We start from the raw sequence: 26,005 nt of genomic DNA, 5'->3' as shown, positions 1-26,005 counted from the left end.
AAAAATAATAAAATAAAAATGGAGTAGTCAGGATGGTGCAATACTTATCACACATCTTGCAATGTTGTTTACTTGCCCTCATCTCATCATGAAAAATGCAGACAATGACATTTCCTACCTCCTTCTCTCTCCCCTGGGACATTTCAACAGTTAGGACACGTGAATGGTATTGCACAATTTGTGCACTATCATTATATTTCGACTCTAGATGCAGATAATATTACTTTTCAAAAAGTACATTTTTTACTCATGTACTCCCTCAATTTGAACTACTTTCTTGGTTATCATTTTAATAATGACAAAAACTTTACAATTAAGAGAATGTGAAGAACAATGTGAACAATGTTCTTCTTGTAGCAAGTACCAATAACCACAAAATGAGTACATCGTTATGCTTAATTGCATTTCCAATGTTAAAAATATTACCAAATTTACGCCACAACATGAACATAGCTACTTCAAATCTTCTGCATCTAAAGCCCAAATATCGAGTTAGAAAAATCTTGTTGTTACAAGCAAACACGTATCAAATTAATTTAAGTTGACATCTGACATTAGCAATTTATTGAAAATGTATATAAACTATAAGTTGCCTCTTTTCTTCATGTGTGGTTGTTACAACAAGATTTTCATTGCATATGATGAATGGAATCAGGGAAAGTGATTTTTTATAAGGAAAAATACATGCAGTAATGATGAATGAACAAATTTACTAAACTGTGCAAAATAGGCACAATCCACAAGGAACAACTTCAAAATTTGAAAAAATAGCTAAATTATGACTTTTATTGAGTCAAAGTGAACAATATTATTGACAAATTCTCAACTATTTACATGACATTTCTGCTCGCTTGGCTATAAATATACACTGTACAAAAAAATTTTTGCATGCTTCAAATAGTCTTTACATTTAACATGACCAAAAAAAAAAGGTAAGTACAACGTACAACAAGTGGCAGGGGGGCCAACAAACCCCCACTAGAAAAAATGACTTAGTTTAAATTTAACAGGAACATATGTCTTTGTTCAAAAATTTTACCTCTAACAAATGGCAATACTTCACGAATATACACTTTTTTCATTTCCCCAGTCACATCATTGCTGTAATACAAAGCTTTCTCAAAAAAAGATCTGCATTTTGACTTAGTTTAAAGGGATCACAAAAAAAGTTATTGGTGGCACCAAAACGTATATCAATCGCATCTTAACATAATCTTAAAGATTCGTGCATTGTATCCATGCTACAATTTGAACAGCATTTAATTATTATTTCTCAATAAATAAGTATACAATATATATAATTTTTTAGTCTTTTGCCATCCCTACCACAGTCATATGGAACAGTCTTTCAGGTTTTGAAGTGAGGTAGGGTGAGCAACCAATCTCACGCGTCATACACACATTTACGCACACTCAACATGCACACACACACACACACACACGCTCCAGTTTTCACACTTCCGTCGCCAACATTCCTGTAGGTTGGCCATCTTGATAATGTTCATCTATCACATACACACTGCTGCCTGGTCTCAGGGTCGAAACCGAGAGAATACTGTTCCGGTCCTTTTCAATGGACCTTTTTAATAATGTTGTATCACTGGAAAGAAGAAAAAAAGAGACATTAGATATCGAAAATGAATTGTGGTAATATACACAAAAAATCCAAAGCAAAGACTTACGGGAGATTTCACACCAACATGCGACAGAAATCACTTGAAAACAAACCAATCAGTTTCACACTGAAGTACTTATACAGCAGTTGGTAGTCTTCAATGACAGGTTACACAAGTTGGTTTGGTGTGAAAGCTTCCTAAAACTGGCACACACAAAGATGGTGGTGTAAGCACTATGCTCCACCTATCACAACTTACTGGGCAGAAGTTTCTGTCATGGTAACTACTGAAATAATTACTATTGCTTAACAGCAGGGGATTGTTTAGGATTTCATTTCATTCCACAAAACTACAGTTTTCTTCTGCAGAAAATGTGGGACATTCACAATGCAAGTGAAAATCAGCATCATAGAAATTTAAGAGAAAAATACATGCTATACTAGGACTCTAGTACAAGTTTCTGGCACACTGTGCCATTGCTCTTCCAACTGAACAATTCCACCAGCTCTAATTTCAAAATATTTTTTCATTTCTGTTGCATAACTGCACGAAACTGTAAAATAGCTGAAGTGAAACCAGGGCTGGATCTGTGGTTAGAGTAATGACACAGTATGCCAGAGACCTGGGTTAATGTCCTGGTTCAGCATGCATTTTTTGCTTAAATGTCCACACAAAGTACATATCCTGTGTGTGTGTGTGTGTGTGTGTGTATCAAATTATATGAAAATAATCAGTTTGAGAACATTTTGGATTGGTTTTAGCTTATACTCCTTTTGAATATGCCATTAACAATGAGGATTATATCAGATCAATTATCCCTACTTAAAACACTATAATTTAGGTATAGATGTATATGATAAAATTTGTTTATTCCTTTTGCATAGTAGAAGTGGTACATCGTAAATATGGAAACCACTATACTGAATTACATTTAATACTTTTTAGGATATGAACAATTGACTGATTGAATAGAATCAATTGGGAATTTGATTGCAAAAACTTGTTTATTTTACACTTTAAGCAAGATTCCAATTATTAATGTCTGATTATTAACAATTTATCTGCCATACATAGCAATATATAATAGAATTAAGATTATATGTCCATGAGAATTCTATACTGAACTAATATTTTAAAAATATTTTCTGTATTGTAGTCTTTAGTGTCTTAAACTATACCATTAGAAAGCTTTTGAGCTTAAATACGAACATTTTCTTAACAAAACCTAGTATCTCTATGCAAATATTGAATATACAGGGTGGTGCAAAAGTCAATTTACCCAAAATGCACATTGATAATAGTATTACGATCTACTTGTATTTTGTATGTATACTTGAATTTGTGTATAAACTTGAATTTGTGTATGGGTAAACTGACTTTTGCACCACCCTGTATATAATTAACTGGTGTTTGATCTTGCTCAAAAATAAATACTGAAAGCAATAAACATTAAAAATAATGCTTACCTTGAATTACATAACGAAGAATCTACTGATAACATAGATATTCTTTTATCACTTGTTGAAGTCCTTTGATTTGAACACAAATTATCAAAATCTTTTTCTAACTTTGCACTATTTAACACAGAACTTCGGTCTATATTTAACTGTTTATGTGACTTAGTTCTTTGAAATGAATAAGTGTTTTCTTTTGAAGGAAAACAGTCACTGTTGCCCTCATTGAGGGCATTCTTAACACACTTTTCGGGGAACCCCCAAGTGTTTTTAATAACATGCGTGTCTGCACATCTGTTCTGCGCAGCGTTCTGTTCGTTTTGCATGCGAGCCTCCTCATCGGCTTGCTGTTGCTCTCGCTTTCTACGCTGCTTCATGCACATCACAACTACGGCTGCTACTAGAACGAGCACTGGAACCGCAGTGGACAACGTGGCGATGACTATAACATGCTCTGTTGAAAGACTCGTGTCGGTTGGTACGTCCGACACTTGTCTAGAGATATTCCCCACAAAAGTCCCATTCACAACACGGGGAATCCCTAAGTATATATCACACAAACGACCATCAAACTGTGGTGGGCACTGGCACATGAAATTGTTATGAAGGTCAATGCAAGTGGCACCATTGACGCAAGGATTCGGCACACACATACTTCTTATGTTCAGTCTCACGCTGCAGTCTTTTCCGGTGAACCCGGGTTTGCAGTTGCATCTGAAATCGTTCACAAGATTCACACACTCCCCCCCATTGGCGCATAGTTTGTGTTGGCAGAAGTCTACAACCTTCTCGCAGAGTGACCCGACGTAGCCTGGAACACACTGGCACATAAAGTCATTTACAAGATCCACACAGGTTCCGTTGTTGAGGCATGGATTCGCCTTGCAGTCATCAATGTTGATGTCGCACCGGTCACCAGTGAAGCCCGTCGGACAGTGGCATTCAAAGCTATTTTTTCTATTGACACAGCTGCCACCTATAGATTAAAGAAGAAATGTATGAATATTTCTGATCTGACAAGTATAAAAAGCACAAAAAATTCACAACATAAGTATGCATTTCTGTCTTGAAATTGTCAAAAATGTGATTCTGATCATGAAATTAGGATTTTAATACTAGCATTTGCCGTGTGGGTATTGCTCTGTTTACCACACATTATAGTTACATATTATTGTGTAAAATATGAAATATTATGCAAGAGTTTTAAAAAAAATAATGTGTGAAAATCAAGAAGGTAAAGATATCTCCATTTGAAAGATGTATTTACATATAACCAATTTCAATTGGCACCACTATCAATTTCCTTTTAAACTCAAAAGTGAACTTTTGATATTGATTTTAACATACATTGCATTTTGAACTTGAGGAAAACACCACAAATACAGAAATGTTTTGCTGACTTGAGTTCATCTAAGAATATAAACTGCCTGTGATGTCATAATTGAACAAGTCCCATAATGCATTAAAAAAAAAAAATCAGAAGACTCACCATTTTCACATGGGTTCGGATCACAGTCATCTTTTCTGTTTTCACAGTGGACGCCTTCATAATCCAATGGACATTTACACTCATAGCCTTGGGGAAGGTTAAAACAGGTTCCACCATTTTGGCAAGGAGCATCTTGGCATGTCTGATCCGACAGCTCACAGTGTGACCCATGCCATCCAAAGGGGCACATGCATTTTGGAATCCCATTATCATTCTGCAAGAAAAAAAAACAAGAATCCATTGTTACAAATCACTAATAGAGAAACAATGTCCAACAAAATTGAAAAGGACACACGGTTAGATGTTAGCATAAAGTATGAAGTTACTTGAGGAATAAATTGATTATTTCACAGGCTAAGAAATAAAATTTAAGTTCTGGTTATTTTCCAGTTAAATCTTAGAAACGATTTTTTTTAACCATTCAACTATCTTGAAATGTGCAAATTACAATCCACTCTTACATATTACTTTCCACTACTTTCCAAATCATCTTTGCGACTACTGAACAAAGAAATATTAATTTGTTGATTTGCATTGAAATTTAGTAAATATGGAAGTTACTAATAACATAATTAAACACCTAGCTTGGCTTAACATCAACACAATACACATTTTGAACACTTACTCTGCAAGTTCCGCCATTTTTGCAAGGTCGAAGGCCACAATTGTCAGTTTTCTTCTCACAGTCTTTTCCCGTAAAACCCTCCGGACACTGACACGTGTAGGAGCCTTGGCCAGTGTTGAAGCAGGTCCCGCCATTGAGGCAGGGTTTGTTGTGGGTGCAGTAGTTCAGATCTTGATTGCAGAAGAGACCACCCCATCCTTCGCTGCAGTTGCACTCCCATGGTTTGGAGCATGTACCATGCAGGCAGCCTGGATACCTCTCACACTGATCACACATTGGTCCTTTCCAGCCATTGTGACACCTGGAAATTGAAAAAGGGCAATGCTATAGCAATTGGTAATGTTGAATGTTCGTCAATAAAGTAATTGAAAGTTACCACAACTCTTGAGAACTGGTCAACTGAACTAAAAGCCATTGTATATTTCTTACACCTAGCTTTAAGTAATCACGATTATGAGGTTAAGTCAGTGATTTATCCACACTCTCTCAAATCTGTTCGCAAAAACCTAATATAGTTATTTTTTACATTAATGTTTTGTGTAAAACCCTCTATATTCTATGTACTACATTCCAGGCGGGTGGATGTTACTGGCAAGAAAACTGACTTTGTTACATCAAAAAAAAAAAAAAAAAAAAAAAAAAAAAAAAAAAAAAAAAAACTATGCACTAGATAAAATTGAGTCCGACCGAGTGTGGAATGCGCCTCCACTGGGGATCGAGCCCGGGATAACTAGATTACAAGTCGATAGCGTTCGTCGTGGAGGCCCGTAGTAAAGTATAGTATACCTAAGGAACAGCCAAAATTGCAAAGCTAATCAAGATAGCTGAGAAAACCAGGGAACAGACCGGACAAGAAATAGGTTTTCAGAGGCGGCTTCATAAAACACACCCGGCAAGCAAAAGTTGTTTGATTTACAACACACCGTTTAAAGCGTAGCAGAAGCTGAACTCGCATTAACATAATCCAAGGGAGGAAATGACATTGAAAAATGAAATGGCCATATGAGTAAGGTAGTACGCAACTTCTAAACACAGTTTTGCAGTCTCGATCATTGATAAACGAGGATAAGCACTATATTAGCGCCCAGACAAGCAGTCATAATTAACAACCAAGTTTGCTGCTTTGTTCGAGAAAGCGATCTTCGCAGTGTTGCCAGTCACGACGTCACATTTTTATTCTCCTCGACGCCCTCGGCTATTCGTGGTCGGTCATTATTCCGGCTCTGAAGAAAAGGTCACAACTTCCTGTGACACCGCCCACACTGGGGGGTCATCCACGAACAACACGCCACGAATCCCTACAACAAACCCACGTGACAAATTACGAAGCTGGAAATTGTACAGTGATTCAAGTTTTTAGCACCAAGACATGGGGAAATCGTGTGGCGAAACAGAAGAAATTCAATGGTTTTTTGCCCCAAGGGCCAATGCAGGAATAGAGGCAAGGAACTTTTGCGCGTAAGGACTTCCAATTTTACAATTCCTGCAACCGGTCTTTTCCCACACGGAGCACCATGATCTGTTGTGCGACAAGCTCCCAAAGTTACCTGGCTCCCACGGTAGGGGAATGCGTGTCAAGGTAGAGACACTTACAGAGAGAGAGAGAACGAACTGACAGTCACCGCTGTAAATACCAATGCCCCCCTCCCTGGCTGTGAGGGTAATGAAACGCAGCCTTCCACGAGTCCTTGGCATTGTAAGAGCTTCAAGGTGCTTCATTGCCTTCCTTAGTCCCCACCGCTCAGGTAAGAAATTTATCAGGGAATTGCAAAAGCTACCGAAAAAAAAATATGATTGAGATTTCCCGGTTGTGAACAGATCTGACCATAGGTTCCTTGTATTTCTCTATTAGGGCAACCATGAAATGGACAAAAGGAAGCTGTACTGTTGTTATTTAAAGGGATTATTAGTCTTTCTCACATTACACCGAAAGAATCACATGAGAAAACGGGCCACTATTATACCAGACAGAGGGAAGAAACGTCATTCTTTCTCTTCTGACAATAAACATAACACAGGTTGGCTTTACATAACGATTTCGTGTGAAATATATTCGTCAGTAAACAAATAGCGAATTTTTCCTCATAAAATGTTAGCATTTCGACACAAGTTCAGTCGCCCACCAAGTTTATAATTATCAATTGCCATTCCATGTGAAGTTCAATACAAAAAAAAAATAAAAACATCCTCCAAGGAATGAGCATAACCGTACCAGCATCGCACAACTCTACACGCAAGTTTGTGAAATAAATTTGAATGTGAGAAACAGTGGCGGCGATTGGGGGGGGGGCAGACCAAAGGGGAATATACTGTCCTTGCCCCTCTCCTCGGTTTTGGGATCCAATAGCCGCCACTGGTGAGAAACCATGGACAATCTTTGTAGGCGACTGAAGAAGTAGTCCCACTAGGAACCGTCTCAAAATTTATGATGACAAGTACTTACCGGCATTCGTTGGACTCGACACAATATCCATGCTCTGAATGACATCCAGGCAGACATTTAGCTGTAGAAGAAAAAAGTTTTATTAGCAAATGAGAAAAAAAATTTGCATCTAAAAGTATCAATTAATTTAACTGCATCTTTTATCACAAAGGAAATACCAACAAAATCATTATTAGACATTCGTAAAGAGCGGGGTTCATACCTTGGCGGGAATACGTCGCAGCTGCTTTGAGGACGCCAAAAAGGCAAGCCAACGCGTTGCCTGCATCAATACGTAGGCAGCTGTTAACTTTCAATGATTCCAGATGGTGGCGTCCACCCAATTGTCAGCTGCCACGTGCCCCACGCTAACCTAGCAAACCCTTCCTCCCCTTTAAATCGCATACAATGGAGGGGAAAAAAACTGTCCGGTACTACAAGTGGTTACAAATCGACTGGTGCCTTTCTGTACCTTGAAGAGGTAGGCACGATGCAAATACAGCGTCCCTTGCTTGCGGCGTGTTTCCCTGAATTGAATCGGGCATGCAATACTACTGAAATGTATTATTTTGGCAATAAACAATTCGATTCTTACACCTCAGATATTTTTGCTAACAAAACTCATTTCCGTATCTCACTATCATAATTTGCATAATTTCCCAGTGCCAATTCATTTAAAATTCATCGCGACAATCAGACAATGTAATAAGCCAAAACAAACATCCTTTAAACTGCATGCACAGGCTATATCGTGCGATCTCATGGACAGACAACACCAGAGGCTAAAAAACAAAGATCACAACGACCCTCACACCTGAGAGAAGATTTTATGCCCTTGCATGGGCCACGGACACTGCTGGAAAGGCCCCGCAGCGAGTACGTTAGAGCGTGGGAAAGCCATTCAGGTGGGATTCGTATAAGAGAAACTGGCTCTGCTGAGGAAAAAAAGAGGGGGGGGGGGCAGGTCCATCCTACTACTTTCTTCCCGAACTGTAAAGCCTAAACTAGCTATGAATTCCACTTCCAGGTGATGAACATTTATGGACAGAACTGGACTTGGTCATTCTAATTTGCCTCAAAGATTTGCGACTGCGATTTGCACTGTAACTTCCTTCTAAACATCTCCAATGTTTACTCTCAGACGACACTGCTTTTCTTGTTTTTAATACAAGGCGATTACAGCTACTATTGTACGGAAGTGGTTTCCAGGTCAGTCACAATTGGCAAAGCAATGATCACTCGTAAACATGGAAACCAATAAAACATATCTCATACTGTATTACATGTTAAGAACAAAAAAGCAACTGCCCACCAAAAAAAATAATATCAGTTTTATACTTCTGTGTCAGTCAACACAGCGTAAAGACGCAATGCAAAGTTCTGAATTTAAAATTTAGTTTTCTTCTCAGTGTTGCCAAGTTTTCTAGCGTGGAGTTACTGGCACATGCATGAAAACACTACGCCATCCCTTGATATCTGCTGGTTTGTTTAGCTTTGACTGGGAAAGGAAAAAATACGAACAGATATCGACCATATTGTGGAGATAATTCTTGCATCTCTGTGAGAAACAACGATAACGTATAAAAAGGAAGTATTCATAAATAAAACAGAGATGATGTGTTATGGAAGAAGGTGCATTCGCCTTTTCACTTACCTTTCAGACAATAACTAGATTCATTCTGCCATCCCTCATGACACACAATATCACCAGTCGAGGAACAAGAAAAGTGCCCGAAAGTGTCATTTCGTGGTCGACAGAACTTAGTGCAGCCTTGTCCATAGTAAAACTCGACGCAACTGACTCTATATTCGAATTTCATAACTGAGTGATCCGACCTAAATTCGTCTTGTGTCCAAGTTACGTCGACATCCAACTTCCTTTGCGTTGCAAACCTCGCAATCAAAGGTTTGCCACTGCTTCCTGCAAGAAACAAAATAAAAAAATAGCAAATTAGTCATTGTTTCTCAGCAAAATAACTGTGCATACATTTTAATAATGGAAATCGTAAATATCCAGAAATTAGGAACGCGATCTTGCCTACAAACGACTTTCACACCCACACGTACTGTACATAAAAACAACACAGCGAACAAATTATGGCAAGCATAATAGGGAAACTGTACAAAAATAATCGTTTATAACAATGCCTTAGCTCTGCATATGTGCATCTCTGCCAACGAGTTTTTCCAACATACAAGCCATCACGAGGCACAAAAAATCTGGAAAATGTGTCAACCCTCGATCAAAACTCGACTTACAGTTAGGTAGTGGGCGTGTGTAGCTAAGTCACAACAAAGACCAGAGGCTGGTTTCATCGCCTTTTAAATCAAGCCTGTTCCATCAATTGCAGAATTAGGTCAGTATAACCAACTTCGAATGTCCTATCACCCACGTTCCTTCACAAGAATGTTCTAATGACCTACAGACCATGAGCATGAAGTTCATTACGCATTGGCTATAAAAATGATAATAAAGTAGTATTGTTATACTTGCAAGCTGGTTAGGGAAGCAGAAGTTGCTTATGTAACATTTCACACAAATCTTAGATAGTATTTTCTGCACATTTAACTTCAAGCATTGCGGATAAAAATCAGAATTATATTACAGCGAAGGTCATGATAAGTAACTGGGCTAAGTCCTGCAGAAAACTTAACAAAAAGTTAACATGTAACTACTTCTAACGTACATCAATTGAATAATCAGCTTGGGGCTAACTTTACTTCATCGGTAAAACAACCAATGCGAATTCGACGCCAGTGTCCAAATAGAACCAAGTAGCCTGTACGGTGAAATAAAAAGTGCTGCTCAATTGAGAAGTAAAAAAATGTAGCCCGGGGGAAGGACAGAACCCATTTTTCATGGAATAAGAGGGCGGCTGGGAAGCAGTTAGAAGCACAAAGTTACTACCAACTTGGGATTCGATTTGTCTGACTTACTGGAAAGGTGCCACGCCGGGGCCATTTGACCCCAAGGCAAAACGCTGAGCAGCCAGAAGGATAGTCGAAGGGCGTCTGGCCTTGAAAAGTACACGAATCACGTGAGAAACTGTTCAGGTGTTTCTCTACTGCATAAGATGCGTTGTCTGTGTTTCACGTCAAATAAATGTGGACATACCATTTTTTTAAAAAATAAGTGCCAGGCGTTCTCTTCTTTCGTAAGCTACAAAACGTTGAAAGTTGTACAGTTTAGACGTCATTCACATTGAAATAATCTCCTGCATAACACTACTGTGAACGAGCAATTCAAACCCAAGCATGCTTCTTCATTTGATTGATCAGACCATGTAAAATGAAGAGAGATTGTAGCAAGCAACTTTGTCGTCACATGCACATTTGTATATGTCAGCTTCATAGAAAATAAAACTACCATTTAAAATAATATATTTAAAAAATCAACTTACTTGACGTGTTGGTGATGTCTGAGTCATGCCAAGCCTCAATGATCAGTGAAAAAAAGCCCTGAAATGAAGGAAGAAAAAAACATTAACATCCAATTCGAAAATAATACACAGAACAAATTAATAATATAAAAACTGATAGCATCTATGGTTTTGTGGTAAAGAAACACAAATGCGTAATATTGACGACAGGACAGAACGAATGGTCAATGATACAATTGTGGATCGCAACGATTTTTATTGATAACGGCGGACGTGTACGGTAAAGGGAGAAGGTAATATACGGTAACAATTGGAACAGAATGAATCATACCATCGCAGAATGAAAAACCCTGTCGTTGCACTAAATCATCCATCAGAGAATTCGCAGACACGTACATATGACAAATGATACATTAAGATTAGTAAGTCACTTAGAAGGCACATTTCACGGCAATAAATATCAAACAGGAGTAACGTGGGTGTAGCGGGAAAACAACAAGTGCTGAACATACTACACAACTAGTACAAAGCGTGTTCCATTAAATGCCAAGGTAACAACATACTATGGAAACACACCACGCCAAATCTTGCGACTTGGAAAGTTTCCCCTGTTGCTAATATTTATTCACAAGAAAGCTGAAATGGTTGAAACGCAGTGATGAAGATTCGGGAACAATCAAATTTAACGTGTCGATTCTTAATATTTTGCAGGTGAATATCTGTAATTAAATTTATGCATGGTTTCAATTAGAAACAGGAAAATTTACTCGTTAGCCAGCTCTAACATTCGCAGACGAATACACTTAGTGGTGACCATGTGTTTGTTCACTGTTGGAACAAATCGAGGTTCTCATTAAGTACGTGCAACATTAGTAGGCAAAATCTTTAAAAACACACTACATGCTTTTCAAAACTGTAGTTCGACATACAATCATCAACATTAATTATTCCCGCTCAATACTGGTCTTATTCAGACTTTGCATTGACTGAATTATTCACAGTAAAGTCGACGAGAGTAGAGGCAAGAAACTGGCAATTCTCCTGGCCTTGTACATTTCACACTTGAAAACAACACGCAATTAAACCCATGCACGAGTCAATAAAAGTCCACATGCGACAGTGGAGCAATATGTCAAGCGAGTTTTTAATTACACACTTCACACTGTTGTACCATGTATAAATCTATATATGCGATAATCGACAGGCCAATGTTATCAATAAGGAAACACAAAGAAGCACATAACATGTTACTGTGCGAAGGCAATATACCGAAGGCATAATGACATTTATAGTTCTAAACGATTGTTGTTTTCAGACTGTTTTTATTATATTTATGCGATAACAAAAACGTTCTCTTATATTTCGTAACAGCTCTTGCCTCTAGATAACAATAGCTGACGTGGAATGGAATATATATATCATGGGTTTGGAATCTCTCTAAAGCACTGAATTTGAATTTTACAATGCCCGTTATCACCCAAACTAAACGCTTGGAAGAGTTGTTGAGATTGTACAATCTCTCTTTGCTGAGTGATTTTACTAAAGGAAACAGAGTTTATATTGATCCTAATTTTAATAGTCACATCATCAATAATTTTCAAACACATTCAGCACGAATCTAATATGAAGCAAAAAGGGTATTGTAAACATAAAACTTCATTCATCCATTTGGTGGTTCTTTTTCCAGCTTGATCTCAAATATAGCACAGAATTAACAAAACAAAGCCTGCAAGACAACTGAAAGTGAAGAGGTTCTAAGGCAAACACGACCAGCAAGTCCATTTCCGTTCGCTTACAGGACATAACGTTGACCGAGGTCAGTAAATAAATGACAATCGCATCCGGAGTAAATGAGGTCAATCATAATACACTGCTCGGTATAACAATTACGTACAACAGCGCCCATAATAATTGCAATTTTTATACATTAGGTTGAAAATTGTCATCATTAAAACACCTTAAAATTCTCACTTTGTATTCCTATTGTCAGACTAAGCCAGTAAAATCAAGAGCCAATACAGGACAAGATTGTTTCTCAGGACTCATCCGAAAGCTGAAAAATATGAGAACTTTTCTAAGTTTACAGATCAATGGAAATGGTGATAATGAAATTATGAAACATTTGGACAACAAAAGTATCTGTCTTGTCTTGCAAGAAATTTGCACCCAGATGCATGACCAATCCATGTATGGTAAGCCATAATGTCACCTCAATATTAATGCATGTTTAGCTGTTTGGTAGATGGAAGCAAGACTAGTAGCGCTGCCACACGGGATGTGCCCAGCAACGAAAGCTTCGCTCTAATGTTATACTGGTGTGATTTGTAACAGGGAGAGTGCAGCCAGTAATAGATTGTGGAATTGGAAAGCGTAATAAAGAGTGTGGAATACGTCTGATTCCTTTTCTGCTAAATTTGGCTAATCGCGACGATCAGGAACATCCAAAACCCAAGCCGGGATTTCAACCTGGAATCCCTGGCGTCGTAGCGCGCTGTGCTAACCACTGCATCACGAAGGTCGGCTGTTTGGAATACGTAAGCCTAACGACCTATAATTTACAACCGTTTTAATGCACCGTGCGAGTATTGAAAGAACACAATTCGACAACATCTAGTGTAATGATATTGACAACAAATAGGTTAACGCACTCAATACAGATAGTAAGGAAGCAAGTTGTACATAAGGTACAAGGGCACTGCTTTAAATGCAAAGACTACAGGAAAGAATGCAAATTTAAATCCCCAAAAAGGATTAAAAAAAAGAAGTTGAAGGCAAACCTAACCCCCAGCAAGGTAGGCAGATTTACATCCTTGTAATCATGGGGGCGCTGGTACAAAGTTTTTCCCACGAGTGGATAACTTGAAGGTCAATACCCGTTGCGGATCCCCCTCTGCAATGCAGCTGACCTCGGGAGTTCTTAAACTAGATCCGCAAGCCAGGAAATGGACACTCTCTTCGGACACTTCCGATTGGTGCCGAGGAAATAAAATCGAATGGCCTACATTTAACATATGAGCAATACAGGATGACAATCGCACACTACAATATGAACGCTTGACGGTGACACGATAAGCGAAGAGGAGATTGGCAAGGCAGCACAGATAGGCGAGAAGTCGAATGCACGTATTAGTTAGTAGGCTCCATCGATCAGCTAATAAATTTGATATTTTTTCCGTATCGCCCGATGTCCACCTAAAAATTATGCATGTTACTCAGATGGAAGTGAACTTATATTCAAAAGGCATAGTAGTTTGATCATGGCAAGGTAATTTTCTCAGCCAACAAGGATTCGTACAATGTAATTTTCTGGCTTAAACAATTGCTGTTATATTCATAGTTGCAATGTAAGTAAAAATACGTAATCGAGAAAGCATTATACAATGCGCACGTTATTTCAACAGTAAATAAATGTACAACTTTCCTTTCGAATCATGTTTGAAGAGAATGTTCAGAATTATCGTTGAAATCTTTGTTCACACTCCCTAAAGTATATGCACTGAGAATCGAACCCTGACTATTAAGCCGATTTACACGAAATGGTACCATGAGGACTACCTATTGTTTCTTTGCAATCACATGACTGTTCTCCTGAACATTTACGACGATCTGCATTACAGATTATGCAATCACAATTATCGCATGTGCGTAAACATATCGTTACAATACTCAAAACTAAGGCAAACAGCTTTCTTTACACATTATTCCATAACTTATCATCGCCTTCTTAGGAGCAACATAATTTGGCGGATCGTACAACTTTCTGTGAAGCTACTTTATATTAACTTAATTGTCGTTTCAATCACATCGTTCTGTTGCAATGCGAGAGTATATCCTGGCATACTGATATTGCGACGCAACAACCCTTTAAGCCGACATCCGAAGTACCGGGTTCGAATACCGCCGTCATGGGTGCTTTTGTGAGTGTCCAATTCCATCATATCATTATGCACCCCAGTCTTCGCGATTAGCCGAAGTGGCAGAAATGTGAAGCAAAATAAACCAAATCAATCGTTTATCAATGGGTGACCCGTCATTTTGACCGACATATCAGTGAAATAGCGATTATGAAACATGTGTCAGTTTGGAACAATAAATACGTACTCCTACTGGTTATTTGAAATAGAATAACTGCTACGACAGCCAACATGAAATGAACGAAAGGAATCGTCAAGATCCATGTCTTACCTAGTATTCGAACACTTATTATGGAGCATACACGCAAATCCCTACAACACACATCCCTAACGCTTTACATACGGCAATCACGTGAGTTAAATCTAACCGGATTCACGGAGTCCAGGTTTCGATTCCTGATTGAAGCGCATTAAATGGACAAGCAAATCTATTGCCCTCTAGATTGGCATATTCTCGGAAACTAGGAAGCAACATGATTAAATTACTAAGGATGGAAAAACATAGGCAAAAATACTGATTTTGAACGCTCCTCCAGATGGCAGGTCGGTCGATTAAATGTATTACAAGAACGTGATAATTTCTAGCCACCATTTTAAATTGAATTGACAAGGATAGTTTTTATATGAAGTTATAAGTTGAGTATCGATTTTTACAATAACGTCAAGAGAGAAATATTAGTTTGCTTGAATTGGTAGCATTATAGGTGGTAAGATGTAGAGTTCTAAAAATAACGAAGTCATTGGGAACGTGCATGTAAACGAATTACACGTTTTATTCTCGTTATCTTGATTTTTTGTTATTCGACATCGCCTTTCAGTCACTTGTGAATAATCACGACGACGAGGATGAAGCGACACACTCAAAGAACAACCATGCCCAGGCAGGATTCGAATTCGGGACCCTTGGCGCTGTAGCACTAAGCCACGGAGGTCTGCTACATCCTCGCTTTCCTTTAGGAAGATCAACTTTAGGCGAGCGTTTTCATCACCAGGCACTGGACAGTCAAATCCTTGCTTCAACACGATGACACAGAAAGAGCCTTTTCAATGGATGCCTCCAAACGACATTTAACTACGCAATGTCACACCACATTGTTAGGCAAATACAGTGTTGCCATATATCTTGTCTTTAGCACTATTTAGAAGCATGCTATTCCTTCCATACTGAAGAGACTGTTACACCACGGCAAGTATAACTATAGTGAAGTTTGGTTCGAATTAGTATATCCAACTTGCGGCTTTAGCAAATGTTCTACGGACGCTCTTACAAGTAGACTTGTGGAATCACACCATTCGACTATTAAGCGCCGTTAGGCTCGCATTTTAACGAATTGAAGTGAATGCATCGACTCTCATTTCTGCTTGTTACAGGTTTAGAGCTTATTCTAGAAGCTATAAATTTGCATAATAAAAATAACACCTCGTGTTCGAATGTGCACCTAAAGAATCCAAACACACTAAAAGGGTTGTAATGTGTTCAAAGTAATCAAGCGTTTGGAAAAACTAACTACCCATTTAATTTTAGCTATTAGTTCTGAAAAAAACACACTGCAAAAATATATTTCACCGCGGCGTGCATCTGAAATCCGAAATATCGACGCGAATTCATGAAAAAATGACCCCCTACAGAATAAACCCCTATTATGAGACATATTTCCAACAATTACATACTCGATGTTAAACACAGAACATCCAAACCTATTGGATAATGGTGACTTTACCTCTAAAAATGAGATATCGTGGTCAGATTTCCGTTTTAAATGCATTCACTAGGCTTTTTTTACCTCTAAAGTAATCGCGATCATAAGGATGAAAAGCGAAACAGACAAGAGGAAAGTACCGAATGCAAAATAGACCCAGGACTCGAACCGGGTGCCCCTGCTTCCGTAGTACGGGACTACTCCACCTACGTGCAATCTGATTGATTTGAGTTTGTGTTTTTTTTTTTTATGAACAGACAGGCTAATCGGGATTGGACCTACAGTTTAAAATGGGATCCGAAGCACAATGCGATTCCACCGGGCCTCGAACCGGGGAACGCGCAATTTGGTTAACTTACATCAACAAGATACTAATATAGAGTAAGCATTTTGTTGATTCGAACCCAGATCGATCTTAGTAAAATCACTACAGTACATAACGTACTAATTAGTGTTGCCCACGGGACGAGACGGGACGGGACAGGCTCTTAAAAATTCGAGACGAGACAGCACTTCACAGCATTTCCACGAGACGAGACAGGCCAAAGTCTCGTCTCGTGGGCAACACTAGTACTAATACAGAACCACTGTGCGTCTGGGACCAAACAACGAACCTATTTGAAATACAGGAATATGTAATTGATCATTATCTGCATTCTAAACGTGTGGTTGTTGTAATAAAATCACGTCCTACTGACCGGCGGATCACCGTTCATCAATATTAATTATGTAATGATTACGTTTTAAGTTTCGACAAGAAATCCTTAACTAATGCGGAAAGAAATGTACAGATTAAAATGTTTAAAAGAAAACAATGTTTTTATGCGCAATTACAGATTCACCGTCTGTCAGCTTTGTAATTGCACGTGCGTTAGAACGCTGGGCATAGTACAGTTGAAAAAGCCAAGCTGGCTATACCTGTAGTTCACCTGCGAGTTCCCAATTTCACGGGGAGGCTCGTAATGTGAGCTCTTCCGAGAGACAACGTAAAAAGTAATTCGTCCTAATTTGATTTACGAGAGGGTTGTAATTTTCATACGCCTAACAAGAACCCAAACACTGGAAAGACTCTTCTTTCTCTTCTTTTACGGGTCGAAAAATAGGAATCCGCTTCAATTTGTGACGCTACAAATGTCAGGGCACATTTTACAGCATGTCCGCTTTCTTGGTTCTCACGGACTGGAATGCCAATTGCTAGCCTTACAGAGACCCTAATTCACTTTGGAACTGCCAATAATCGCTGGCTGTCACTGAAGCGTTATTTACCCGTTTATTGCTGTCGAGACTGTGGCACATGAAAGAGAACGCCTCAGGGGAGGGGCGAAACTGCTACTGGAAACTCTTGCAACAATACCCTTCACCTATTGTTGCTGTCTGGCTACCTGATACATCTTACTGACCGGCAATAAAATTCAGAGTTAACAATGAAATGCTATCTTGTCAACAATGGGAAGCACTCAGCACCTAGAGCTTTTTCCCCAAGCCGGTTTCGAGACGTTACTTTTTCTAAGTTTTTGTATTAGGAAGGTTGTAAAATAATTTAACGATGGAGTGGACAGGCAACTAGAATACAATATTGAACACACGCTGAGTTGGGCCACTATACCGAACACGTACCGGTACAATACTTGGGGCGTTTTGTACGGAAGGTATTTCATTTCCGAAAACATGATCCACGCTTTGTAAAAACATTACAAGTATTGACTGCCTTGTTGCATTAACGCTTATTAACAATCAACAATTTCATGAAAAATAACGAGTCTATTGCAGTCTTCGGAGGCTAATTTATGTTCTAAAGCTTAATTTATGTTAATCGGAAATGTATTACAAAAATACTCATTGGCAGAGTATTTTATTTTGGTTGCTTTACGTCGCACTTCCACCAAAATGGGTTGATCGCAACGACGAGTTTGCAGAACATGCTTTACCCAAGATTCGAACCAAAGACTTCTTTCTACTTAGATTACTTCGCTCTTTATATCTTGGGTTAATCGCAACTATGAGAATGAAGAATTGGTTGATGGGGAGTTCGCCATGGAGACCGGGGAACGTATTAATGAACACGACACTACAAAGACCTGCTCACGCGAGACTCGAACCCGACTCCCGAAGTGCGACATTCAATTACAATGCAAATGGAACGAAACTGTAACGTTCAAGAACAGGACAGTGAAAGTTGTCTAAAAATCTATAATCAAGCTTGATTTGTAGTTCACGATTATTGTCACTTTCAGCGGCTATGTTACACTGCTATCTATTTTTTTGGAGGGGAGAGGAACAGTACAGTATTCAAAACACACGATCCTATCATCCCTTATCAAGACACCGAAGAATCATTATCAAATCTAAACTTGGCAACGTAGCTTACCGGGATGTAGCTTATTATATCCCGTCAACCAGAATCACTCCGGGGGTACGGGAACGGCTGTACCTCTCCCATGACAATCCCCGGTTGCTCTTTGAGGGGCCATGGAACCTTTTTCCCACGGGTCTACTTTTCAACGGCGGGCATGGCACGTCTTCAAGGGGAACATGTAGACGGTTGACCTAAACCCAACCTGGTTTACCTCCACACTGATCAACAACGGTCAAAGAGTAACAATGTGTGAGAACCACGCTTGTTTGAGCCGAAATTCTCTACGCCTGTCCCTATCCGCTACGCTAAAGCATTGTTGTTTGATAGTTTGTACAGCTGTTCAACAATCACTAAGCTTCCGCAACAATCGAACCTGTTGTCTACTCACTATACCGCGATCTTAAGTGTTTCATGCATAAATGAAGGTAAAGTTTGGTACTTACCGGCCACTTGAAGTCCAAAGGAAAGCTTAAGGGATTTCCGAATCCAGTCACATTCAGATTTTCCATGTCCACAACACTATTGCTCCCCAACACAGGTGTAATTTTATTTCCAAACGTGCACGGGGAAGTCGTGTCGATCTTGGCTTGGTAATGTTTCAAACACACTCTGAACCGCGTCCTACACACACCACTACACATTCCACTTCTTTCATCACCACTACAACACTTTCCGAATATATCCTTTCCACCGTCATTCACGAAGGATTTGAGGCGAAGCTCAAATACTCCGGAGCAGGATATCTGAAAATGAAAACAGAAAAGAGCTTGTAATATCGGTACAACAAAAGCAGTCAAATAAGACCCGACAGTTCGAGTCGTACACAAACACTGGGAAATCGAAGCATAAGTTGTGATTCTAGTATCAAGTTAAGCTAAAAGTTACCAAATTGTACCCAAGTATGAAAGAGGAACAGATAATGTACAAGGGCAGTTATGGTCCAAAATTATTGACCAAACACTAGATGGCAGTCTAAGTAGAATTTTATGATACTGTTTTCAACTGTTTTCACAATTCTCGCAAGTGAATAATTGTTTCAATGTACAAACTAGTGAGGTTACAAAATATTTGTGTATAGTAATAGAGGCAATGCTCTTTCCTGGATGACAAGTTTAGAAGCAAACATAATATTAATTTTCAAGTGTTTATGTCTCAAAAAATCAACGATCTTACGAGATAACACGTGACATGCAGTGTCTGCAAGTTTTTGGGCACTTCCGCGAAGCAAATAATAATGTAAACAAAAAACTTTTCGATTACTTACCTGTTGGAGGGTTGAAAGCAGAAGGAAAACGGCGGACGCGGGGCCCGCTATAATGGAGAGCCACCGCATCCCGTGTCTTTGAAGATGCCGACAGGGTTAAATCACGAAAACCTGCAACACCACACAGACATCCATTAGTGTTGGTTCCCACACGCATTAACCTTACGGAACATCATAAGACAGCACTGAACAGCACAACACATAAACTACTCCCGTACACCACTACAGTCAATTCGAAACTGACAGCACGGAGCGAGCAGCCTAATCTCACCGCTGGCCGTAGTTCCTGAAAGCGTCGCTCGATGTCGCCACTGTGCGGTAAAGAGAGGAAGACGCGCTCGCTTTCCACGGCTCGAGTCGGCATTCGCGACTTGGACGGTAGCAGGGCAAAAAAGCACATCCGCTCCCCGCTACAAGCCGAAAGCGAACTGATTGTCCGAGCACCCCTACCCAAAACTATATACCACCATCTGCTTGGTGCTCCAAACAGGGTGAAAGAAGGGAAGGGGGAGGGGGCGCTGAGGAACACTGGGCTAAAATTCAGCTTCCATACAAAACATCAGTCAATAGAGAATACTCCAATATTTAACAATGACTGTGGGTTTCAACAAAAGGAGCGAAGAAAGTTTAATCCAGTGGTAGCGAAAAACGACAGGTGAGATAGGCCTGCACGCTTCGTACATAAATATAGCGTTCCACTAACTGCACAACAAATGACATCAGTAATAAATTTAGAAGCACTTTACAGGTTACAGACATATTTTAGTATCAACATGAAATAGCTGATTCCAATTTTTACTTTAAGCTTAACTGACTAGGATTTCCTAGAAGTGGTTAATTAAAAATATATATATATTGTAAATAAACATAGAATATATAGTTAGCAAGTCTAAGGCGTAGATAGTGGGGGAAAATAGGGGTTACATCGGTGTTCAAGTAAATAATGGAATGGAGGGAATTTTGTATATTGGGGTTGATCATGTTAAGCTGACGTATAATGAATATATAGGCATGGGTTGCAATAACTGTATTGTAAAAATAACAAGGATTAGAATATTATTATTCTTCTTCTAGGGTAGGGAATATTTCAAAGAAGCACAGACAGTGGCGGCGATTGGTTTCCAAAACTGAAGGGGGGAGGCCCAAGGGCAGTTTATTTTCCCCTTGGTACATAAGGTTTAGCACAGTGAAGGGGGCAAAAGAAAAATAAATAATGAAGGGGGAAGCCGAGAGAGTTTTCCTCTTTCGTTGGATTTTCTCTTACAGATCCTGCGGCGATTAAGAGGGGCAAGGGGGACGTTGCCCCACACTTCTCGAAACTCTTTGCCCCCGCACTTGTATACAAATAAAAATTAAACTGTCCTCCACCCAGTCACCACCACTGTCCACAGCCAAGCACGACACCAGAAGTGGAAAGAGGGGAAGGAGTCTGCTAAAATTATTATAACACTAAATACCATGCAAAAATATGTATTTGGTCTAAAAGAGAATTTACTTTGTCGTTTTGTTTCTTTGTTTGGGGTGGTAAGAGCAGTCGACATAGGGGTCAGCACTAGTTATCCCCCTCCACTCTGTGTTCACTGCCCACTGAGAATAGTATATATATTCTCAGATGGATGAAATTTTCCATCTTATTTGTATTATTCATTAATAATTTCCAGTATTAGAAAATTATTTTTAAGATGAGAAAGTAATCATTGTACTACTGGAATGTCTTATAAAATTGTATTTTTTCGTTAAAAAGTTATCAGCAGCTCTTAAGAAGCTGAAATGACCCAGTCAATACAGCGGAGAAGAGGGACGGGGAGGTCAAATGCTCCCTACTGAATCACCGCAAAGAAGAAAAACTAGATAAGTAAATGCCCTTTTAGCCGCACTATGTATGTATTGTATGAGATTTTACGTGTGTACTAAATGTGACTACCTCCCCCATAGATTCCCACTCTTTTTTTTCTGACGTTCTCACGAATCACCCCCCCCTTTTATTCTGTTCAATTTGGATTGGATTAAATAATCAAAATCTTTCACGGTTGTTAATACGTTCAAGAAATTCAACCAACATACATTGAGATCTAAATTTTGCACATTTAACAGCAATGCTCAGGTACTGTTATTCTACAACAATGACATGGCACAGTGCCGGGAAGTACAGAACAGTGCCACATTTCAACCTGGTGGCAGAAAATTCAACTCTCTTTTTTTTATCGCCATCCTCTTCCCCATGGTCTGCGTAGTGGATTCACCAAATTTCAGAGTTCAACGATGCCTCAAGCAGGCTACAGAGGGCTCTGAATTGGGTAACTTTAATTCTGGCCACCCGGTATGTATATAGCTATTTATGTGTGGGGCTTTGGTAATATTTTGCGGGGGGCTCCAAGATTTGTAGATCCGGCACTGACATGGCATATGGAAAAGATTGAATTACCAAAAACCATGATAAAGTGAGTTCGACAGTGGTTACATTATGAGCACCTGCAGAGTCAAGGGGCGGGGGAGGGGATAATTTTATTCCCTGCAATTTGGAAAAAAAAAAAATGCTTACTCTTCCTTCAAGAAGTATGGCCATTTTTCTTGATAGAAAAATATTCCTGGACAATTTTCCGCAACAACTTGTAATGTACTCAATGTATATCAATTGTGACTATTGTATTTGTAAAATATAGAACATTTAATATTTTCACGGGATTATTCACGAAATATGTGCAATGCGTGGCAAAATTCTCGATTGATTGATTGATTTGGCTAATCGCGAAGTTGAGGATGAGTGATGATGAAACATGAAGGGGCACTCACAAATAACACCCATGTCCAGGCCGGAATTCGAACCCGGGACCCTGACGTCGCAGCGAAGTGTGATAATCACTCTGACACGGCGGTCGGTGGTGAAATTCTCGAGAAACTATGAAGTTCTTTTCAAACCAAAATAACAAGCGACATGTGTTGCTTGGAAAGAGTAGCTGCAATTGGATGTCAAAATTGAAGGGGTGGGAGTGGGAGCTAGGACAGTTTACTTCCTCTTGACAGACGAGGCTTATCTATAGAGTGGGGGCAACAATAGTGGCAAAAAGTGAGGGGGGGCGACTGCCCACACGCCCCTCTAATCGTCGCCACTGCTTGAAAATGAACTTTCAGAAATAAATACAATTTTTCGTACACGACCCAACATGGTCTGCTAGGGAACTTTCAGACCGAAGTGTCAAGCGACAGTACAAAAGCATTCAATTCGCATGCGCGAGTCGCTTGCTACTTCGGTCTGAAAGTTAACCTAAAAATCACGTAAAATGAGGAATTTGCATTATTTTGCGACGTAGTATGAATAAGAAACGTGTTTAGCATAACATTTCACACATTTATATGCAATTTTTGGCATATGGGGCATACCATACAACAATTGGCTGGTGCTCTCAGTGACATTCCCTTCCATAGCATGCATAATTGATGACAAATAAACACAGTTAATTTCACTTTCGAATTCAGGACCCAAAATCTAATAAGAATTGGCTACTGTTTCTGTAAGAAATGTATTGTAGAGCAGCATAATTTGGCAAAATTTCGGGAGGAGCCTGGAGCATGGAACCCCATACGGCCATACCAGGATACGATGAAGCTTCCTCTGTGTTATTTGCATCCATCCTTTTTGCTTCAAATAGATTTTTGCCTTTCTTCTTGCTTATTCTCTTTTCCTCTTCTTTTACGAACTTTTCTTGTCTCGTTTTCTTCTTTATTCTTTCCGTCCCTCTCCCTCTCTCCCTCCCCCTCCCTGTACACACTCTCCTCCTCCTCTAAACTCCATTGTTCAACAGCCCTCTAAGGGCCAGGGCCTGCCAGAGTGGCTTGACCAATGGGTGACACGCGGCCTCAAAGATGGCGTTGTGGTAACGTCGTCGCCTTGTAATCAAGATGTCCCGAGCAGGAGCCTATATTCCAGGCAAGCTAGGCTATCTGCGAAGCCTAGAGCCTAGAAAGTAAAATGCTGAAGAAAAATCAATTAGAAACAGTGAATCAACCTGATTTCAAAAAGAAGATAATGGCGATTCTGAACCTGAATTCTTAGGAGCTGGCAACCTGAATTCTTAGGAGTTGGCAACCTGAAGTCTTTGAAGTTGGCAACCTGAATTCTTTGAAGTTGGCAACCTGAATTCTTTGAAGTTGGCAACCTGAATTCTTAGGAGTTGGCAACCTGAATTTTTATAAGTTTGCAACCAGACTACCGTTGGGATGGCAATGTGGCTTCCTTGAAGACGTCAAGAATGAGCCTATTCTTCTCCCTTCCTCCATAGCCTGGGACCAGGTGTCATAGTGAGCTAGCCCAGGTCTTAGATTCAGCATACGCCACTGGTCCCGAGTTATATATTCAATAGCGGTACTTGGCACAGTGGTTCGGATCCCGCTTTAAACTGTAGGTCCAGTCCCGATTAGCCTTACTGTGCATAAAGTGGACTTAAAACACCAACTCAAACCAAATCAACTCATCGGGAACCCAGATGTATAGAGAGCTAACCATTTGGGTACAAAGGAGCCCCTTCTCTTTCTACCATCTATTATTTCTCCTCTCTTTCTCTCTCTGTCTCTCTGCCCTTTTTAAATACAAGTATGTTGTCTCTATTTTATTGTATTCTCTATATCTGTCTTCATCTTTCTTCCATTCTACCTTACTTTATCTCTCTCCCTCTATCTTCTGTTAATCTCTCTCTCCCTTTCTTCATTTCTCTATTGTCTGTGGGTTGTCCACGATTTTTACAAAGTTGTAGTGATCAGTTCTTTATTTTGCCAATATCTTGCTGCATTTGATATTTTTGATTTTAGCCAAGATAGAGGGTCGTAACCTCCACCGGCCCCCCTCCCCCAATTTGGGCACGCCAGTTACAATGAGAAAGTACATAAGGGACTTGGAATATTTATAATTGGTTGATATATTTAAGACAATTCCTACAGATGTGGCACAGTTGCTGGAAATCAATCAACGACCATAAGCTTGCAGCAACACCTCACCTTCTCATTGGTCCCGGATTCGATGCTCAGCGGAGGCACATAGTATTGGTTCGGATCCCACTTTAAACTGTAGACCCCGTCCTGATTAGTCTATCTGTGCATAACAGTGGACAACAACTCAAACCCTTCTCGTTGGAGAGTTTTCCGAAACTGTACGTTCCCGGTTGCTGGAGATGAAAGATATAATTCCATTACCCCTTCCTTTCCCAGATATCAATCCCCTACATTCTATATATATCGAGTAATGAACAAGCGTAGACGATGTCAGCGACGCACAGTGTTGAAGCTAGCATAAATACTTTAAGAAGGTTAAATAATAAAATCTTTATTGAATATTACATTGCATTGAATGACTTCCTCATCTGTTTCTCCATGCGGACTTCTCCATGGGGAAGAACGAAGGGGAATTCGTTACGTGTAAAGCTTGCCGCCCACAACGGGGCTCCGAAATATGTTGTGGAACATGCCATGCGTCTTTCGGAGAAGGTTTGCCCGTACAGTGTCCGGAGCCGCGTCGCTCTCAAGAGCTTAGGTCAGAGGTCTCCAAACTCATTTGTTGGTTTATAAAAAAAAAATAGGACATATAATCATTTTTTACAGCACGAAGACGCCATGCCATGGGCCTCGGTTTCGAATCCCGGCATGAGCATGTGTTCTCTTTATTTGTGTCCCTTCATCAGTTTCAACACATCATCATGTATCCTCATCGTCACCAATAGCCAAAAGTGGCAGAAGAGCGACGCTAAATAACAAATCACATCAAATTATTAATTTCTCTGCAACATACACAGGC

General features: G+C 39.6%; 1 protein-coding gene across 2 annotated transcripts in view; it reads right to left on the bottom strand.

Moving 5' to 3' along the window:
- Positions 1–693: 693 nt before the first annotated feature.
- Positions 694–26,005, bottom strand: part of Delta (neurogenic locus protein delta) — a 296,608-nt gene continuing 271,296 nt past the window's right edge. For both annotated transcript variants that reach the window (XM_083122513.1, XM_083122514.1), the window contains 9 exons: positions 20,221–20,331; positions 19,400–19,699; positions 11,008–11,065; positions 9,261–9,527; positions 7,628–7,688; positions 5,185–5,485; positions 4,560–4,773; positions 3,083–4,046; positions 694–1,600 (listed from right to left, as the gene is read on the bottom strand). In XM_083122513.1, coding sequence (XP_082978639.1) covers positions 1,453–1,600; positions 3,083–4,046; positions 4,560–4,773; positions 5,185–5,485; positions 7,628–7,688; positions 9,261–9,527; positions 11,008–11,065; positions 19,400–19,699; positions 20,221–20,289 — 2,382 coding nt within the window. In that variant the 5' untranslated portion in view covers positions 20,290–20,331 and the 3' untranslated portion in view covers positions 694–1,452. The remainder of the gene's footprint in view (positions 1,601–3,082; positions 4,047–4,559; positions 4,774–5,184; positions 5,486–7,627; positions 7,689–9,260; positions 9,528–11,007; positions 11,066–19,399; positions 19,700–20,220; positions 20,332–26,005) is intronic.

This window comes from Lepisma saccharinum, chromosome 5 (genome assembly GCF_977018435.1).
Source record: "Lepisma saccharinum chromosome 5, izLepSacc3.1, whole genome shotgun sequence".
In the NCBI taxonomy this organism is placed as follows: Eukaryota; Metazoa; Arthropoda; class Insecta; order Zygentoma; family Lepismatidae; genus Lepisma; species Lepisma saccharinum.
This window is presented reverse-complemented; position numbering and strand designations above follow the sequence as displayed.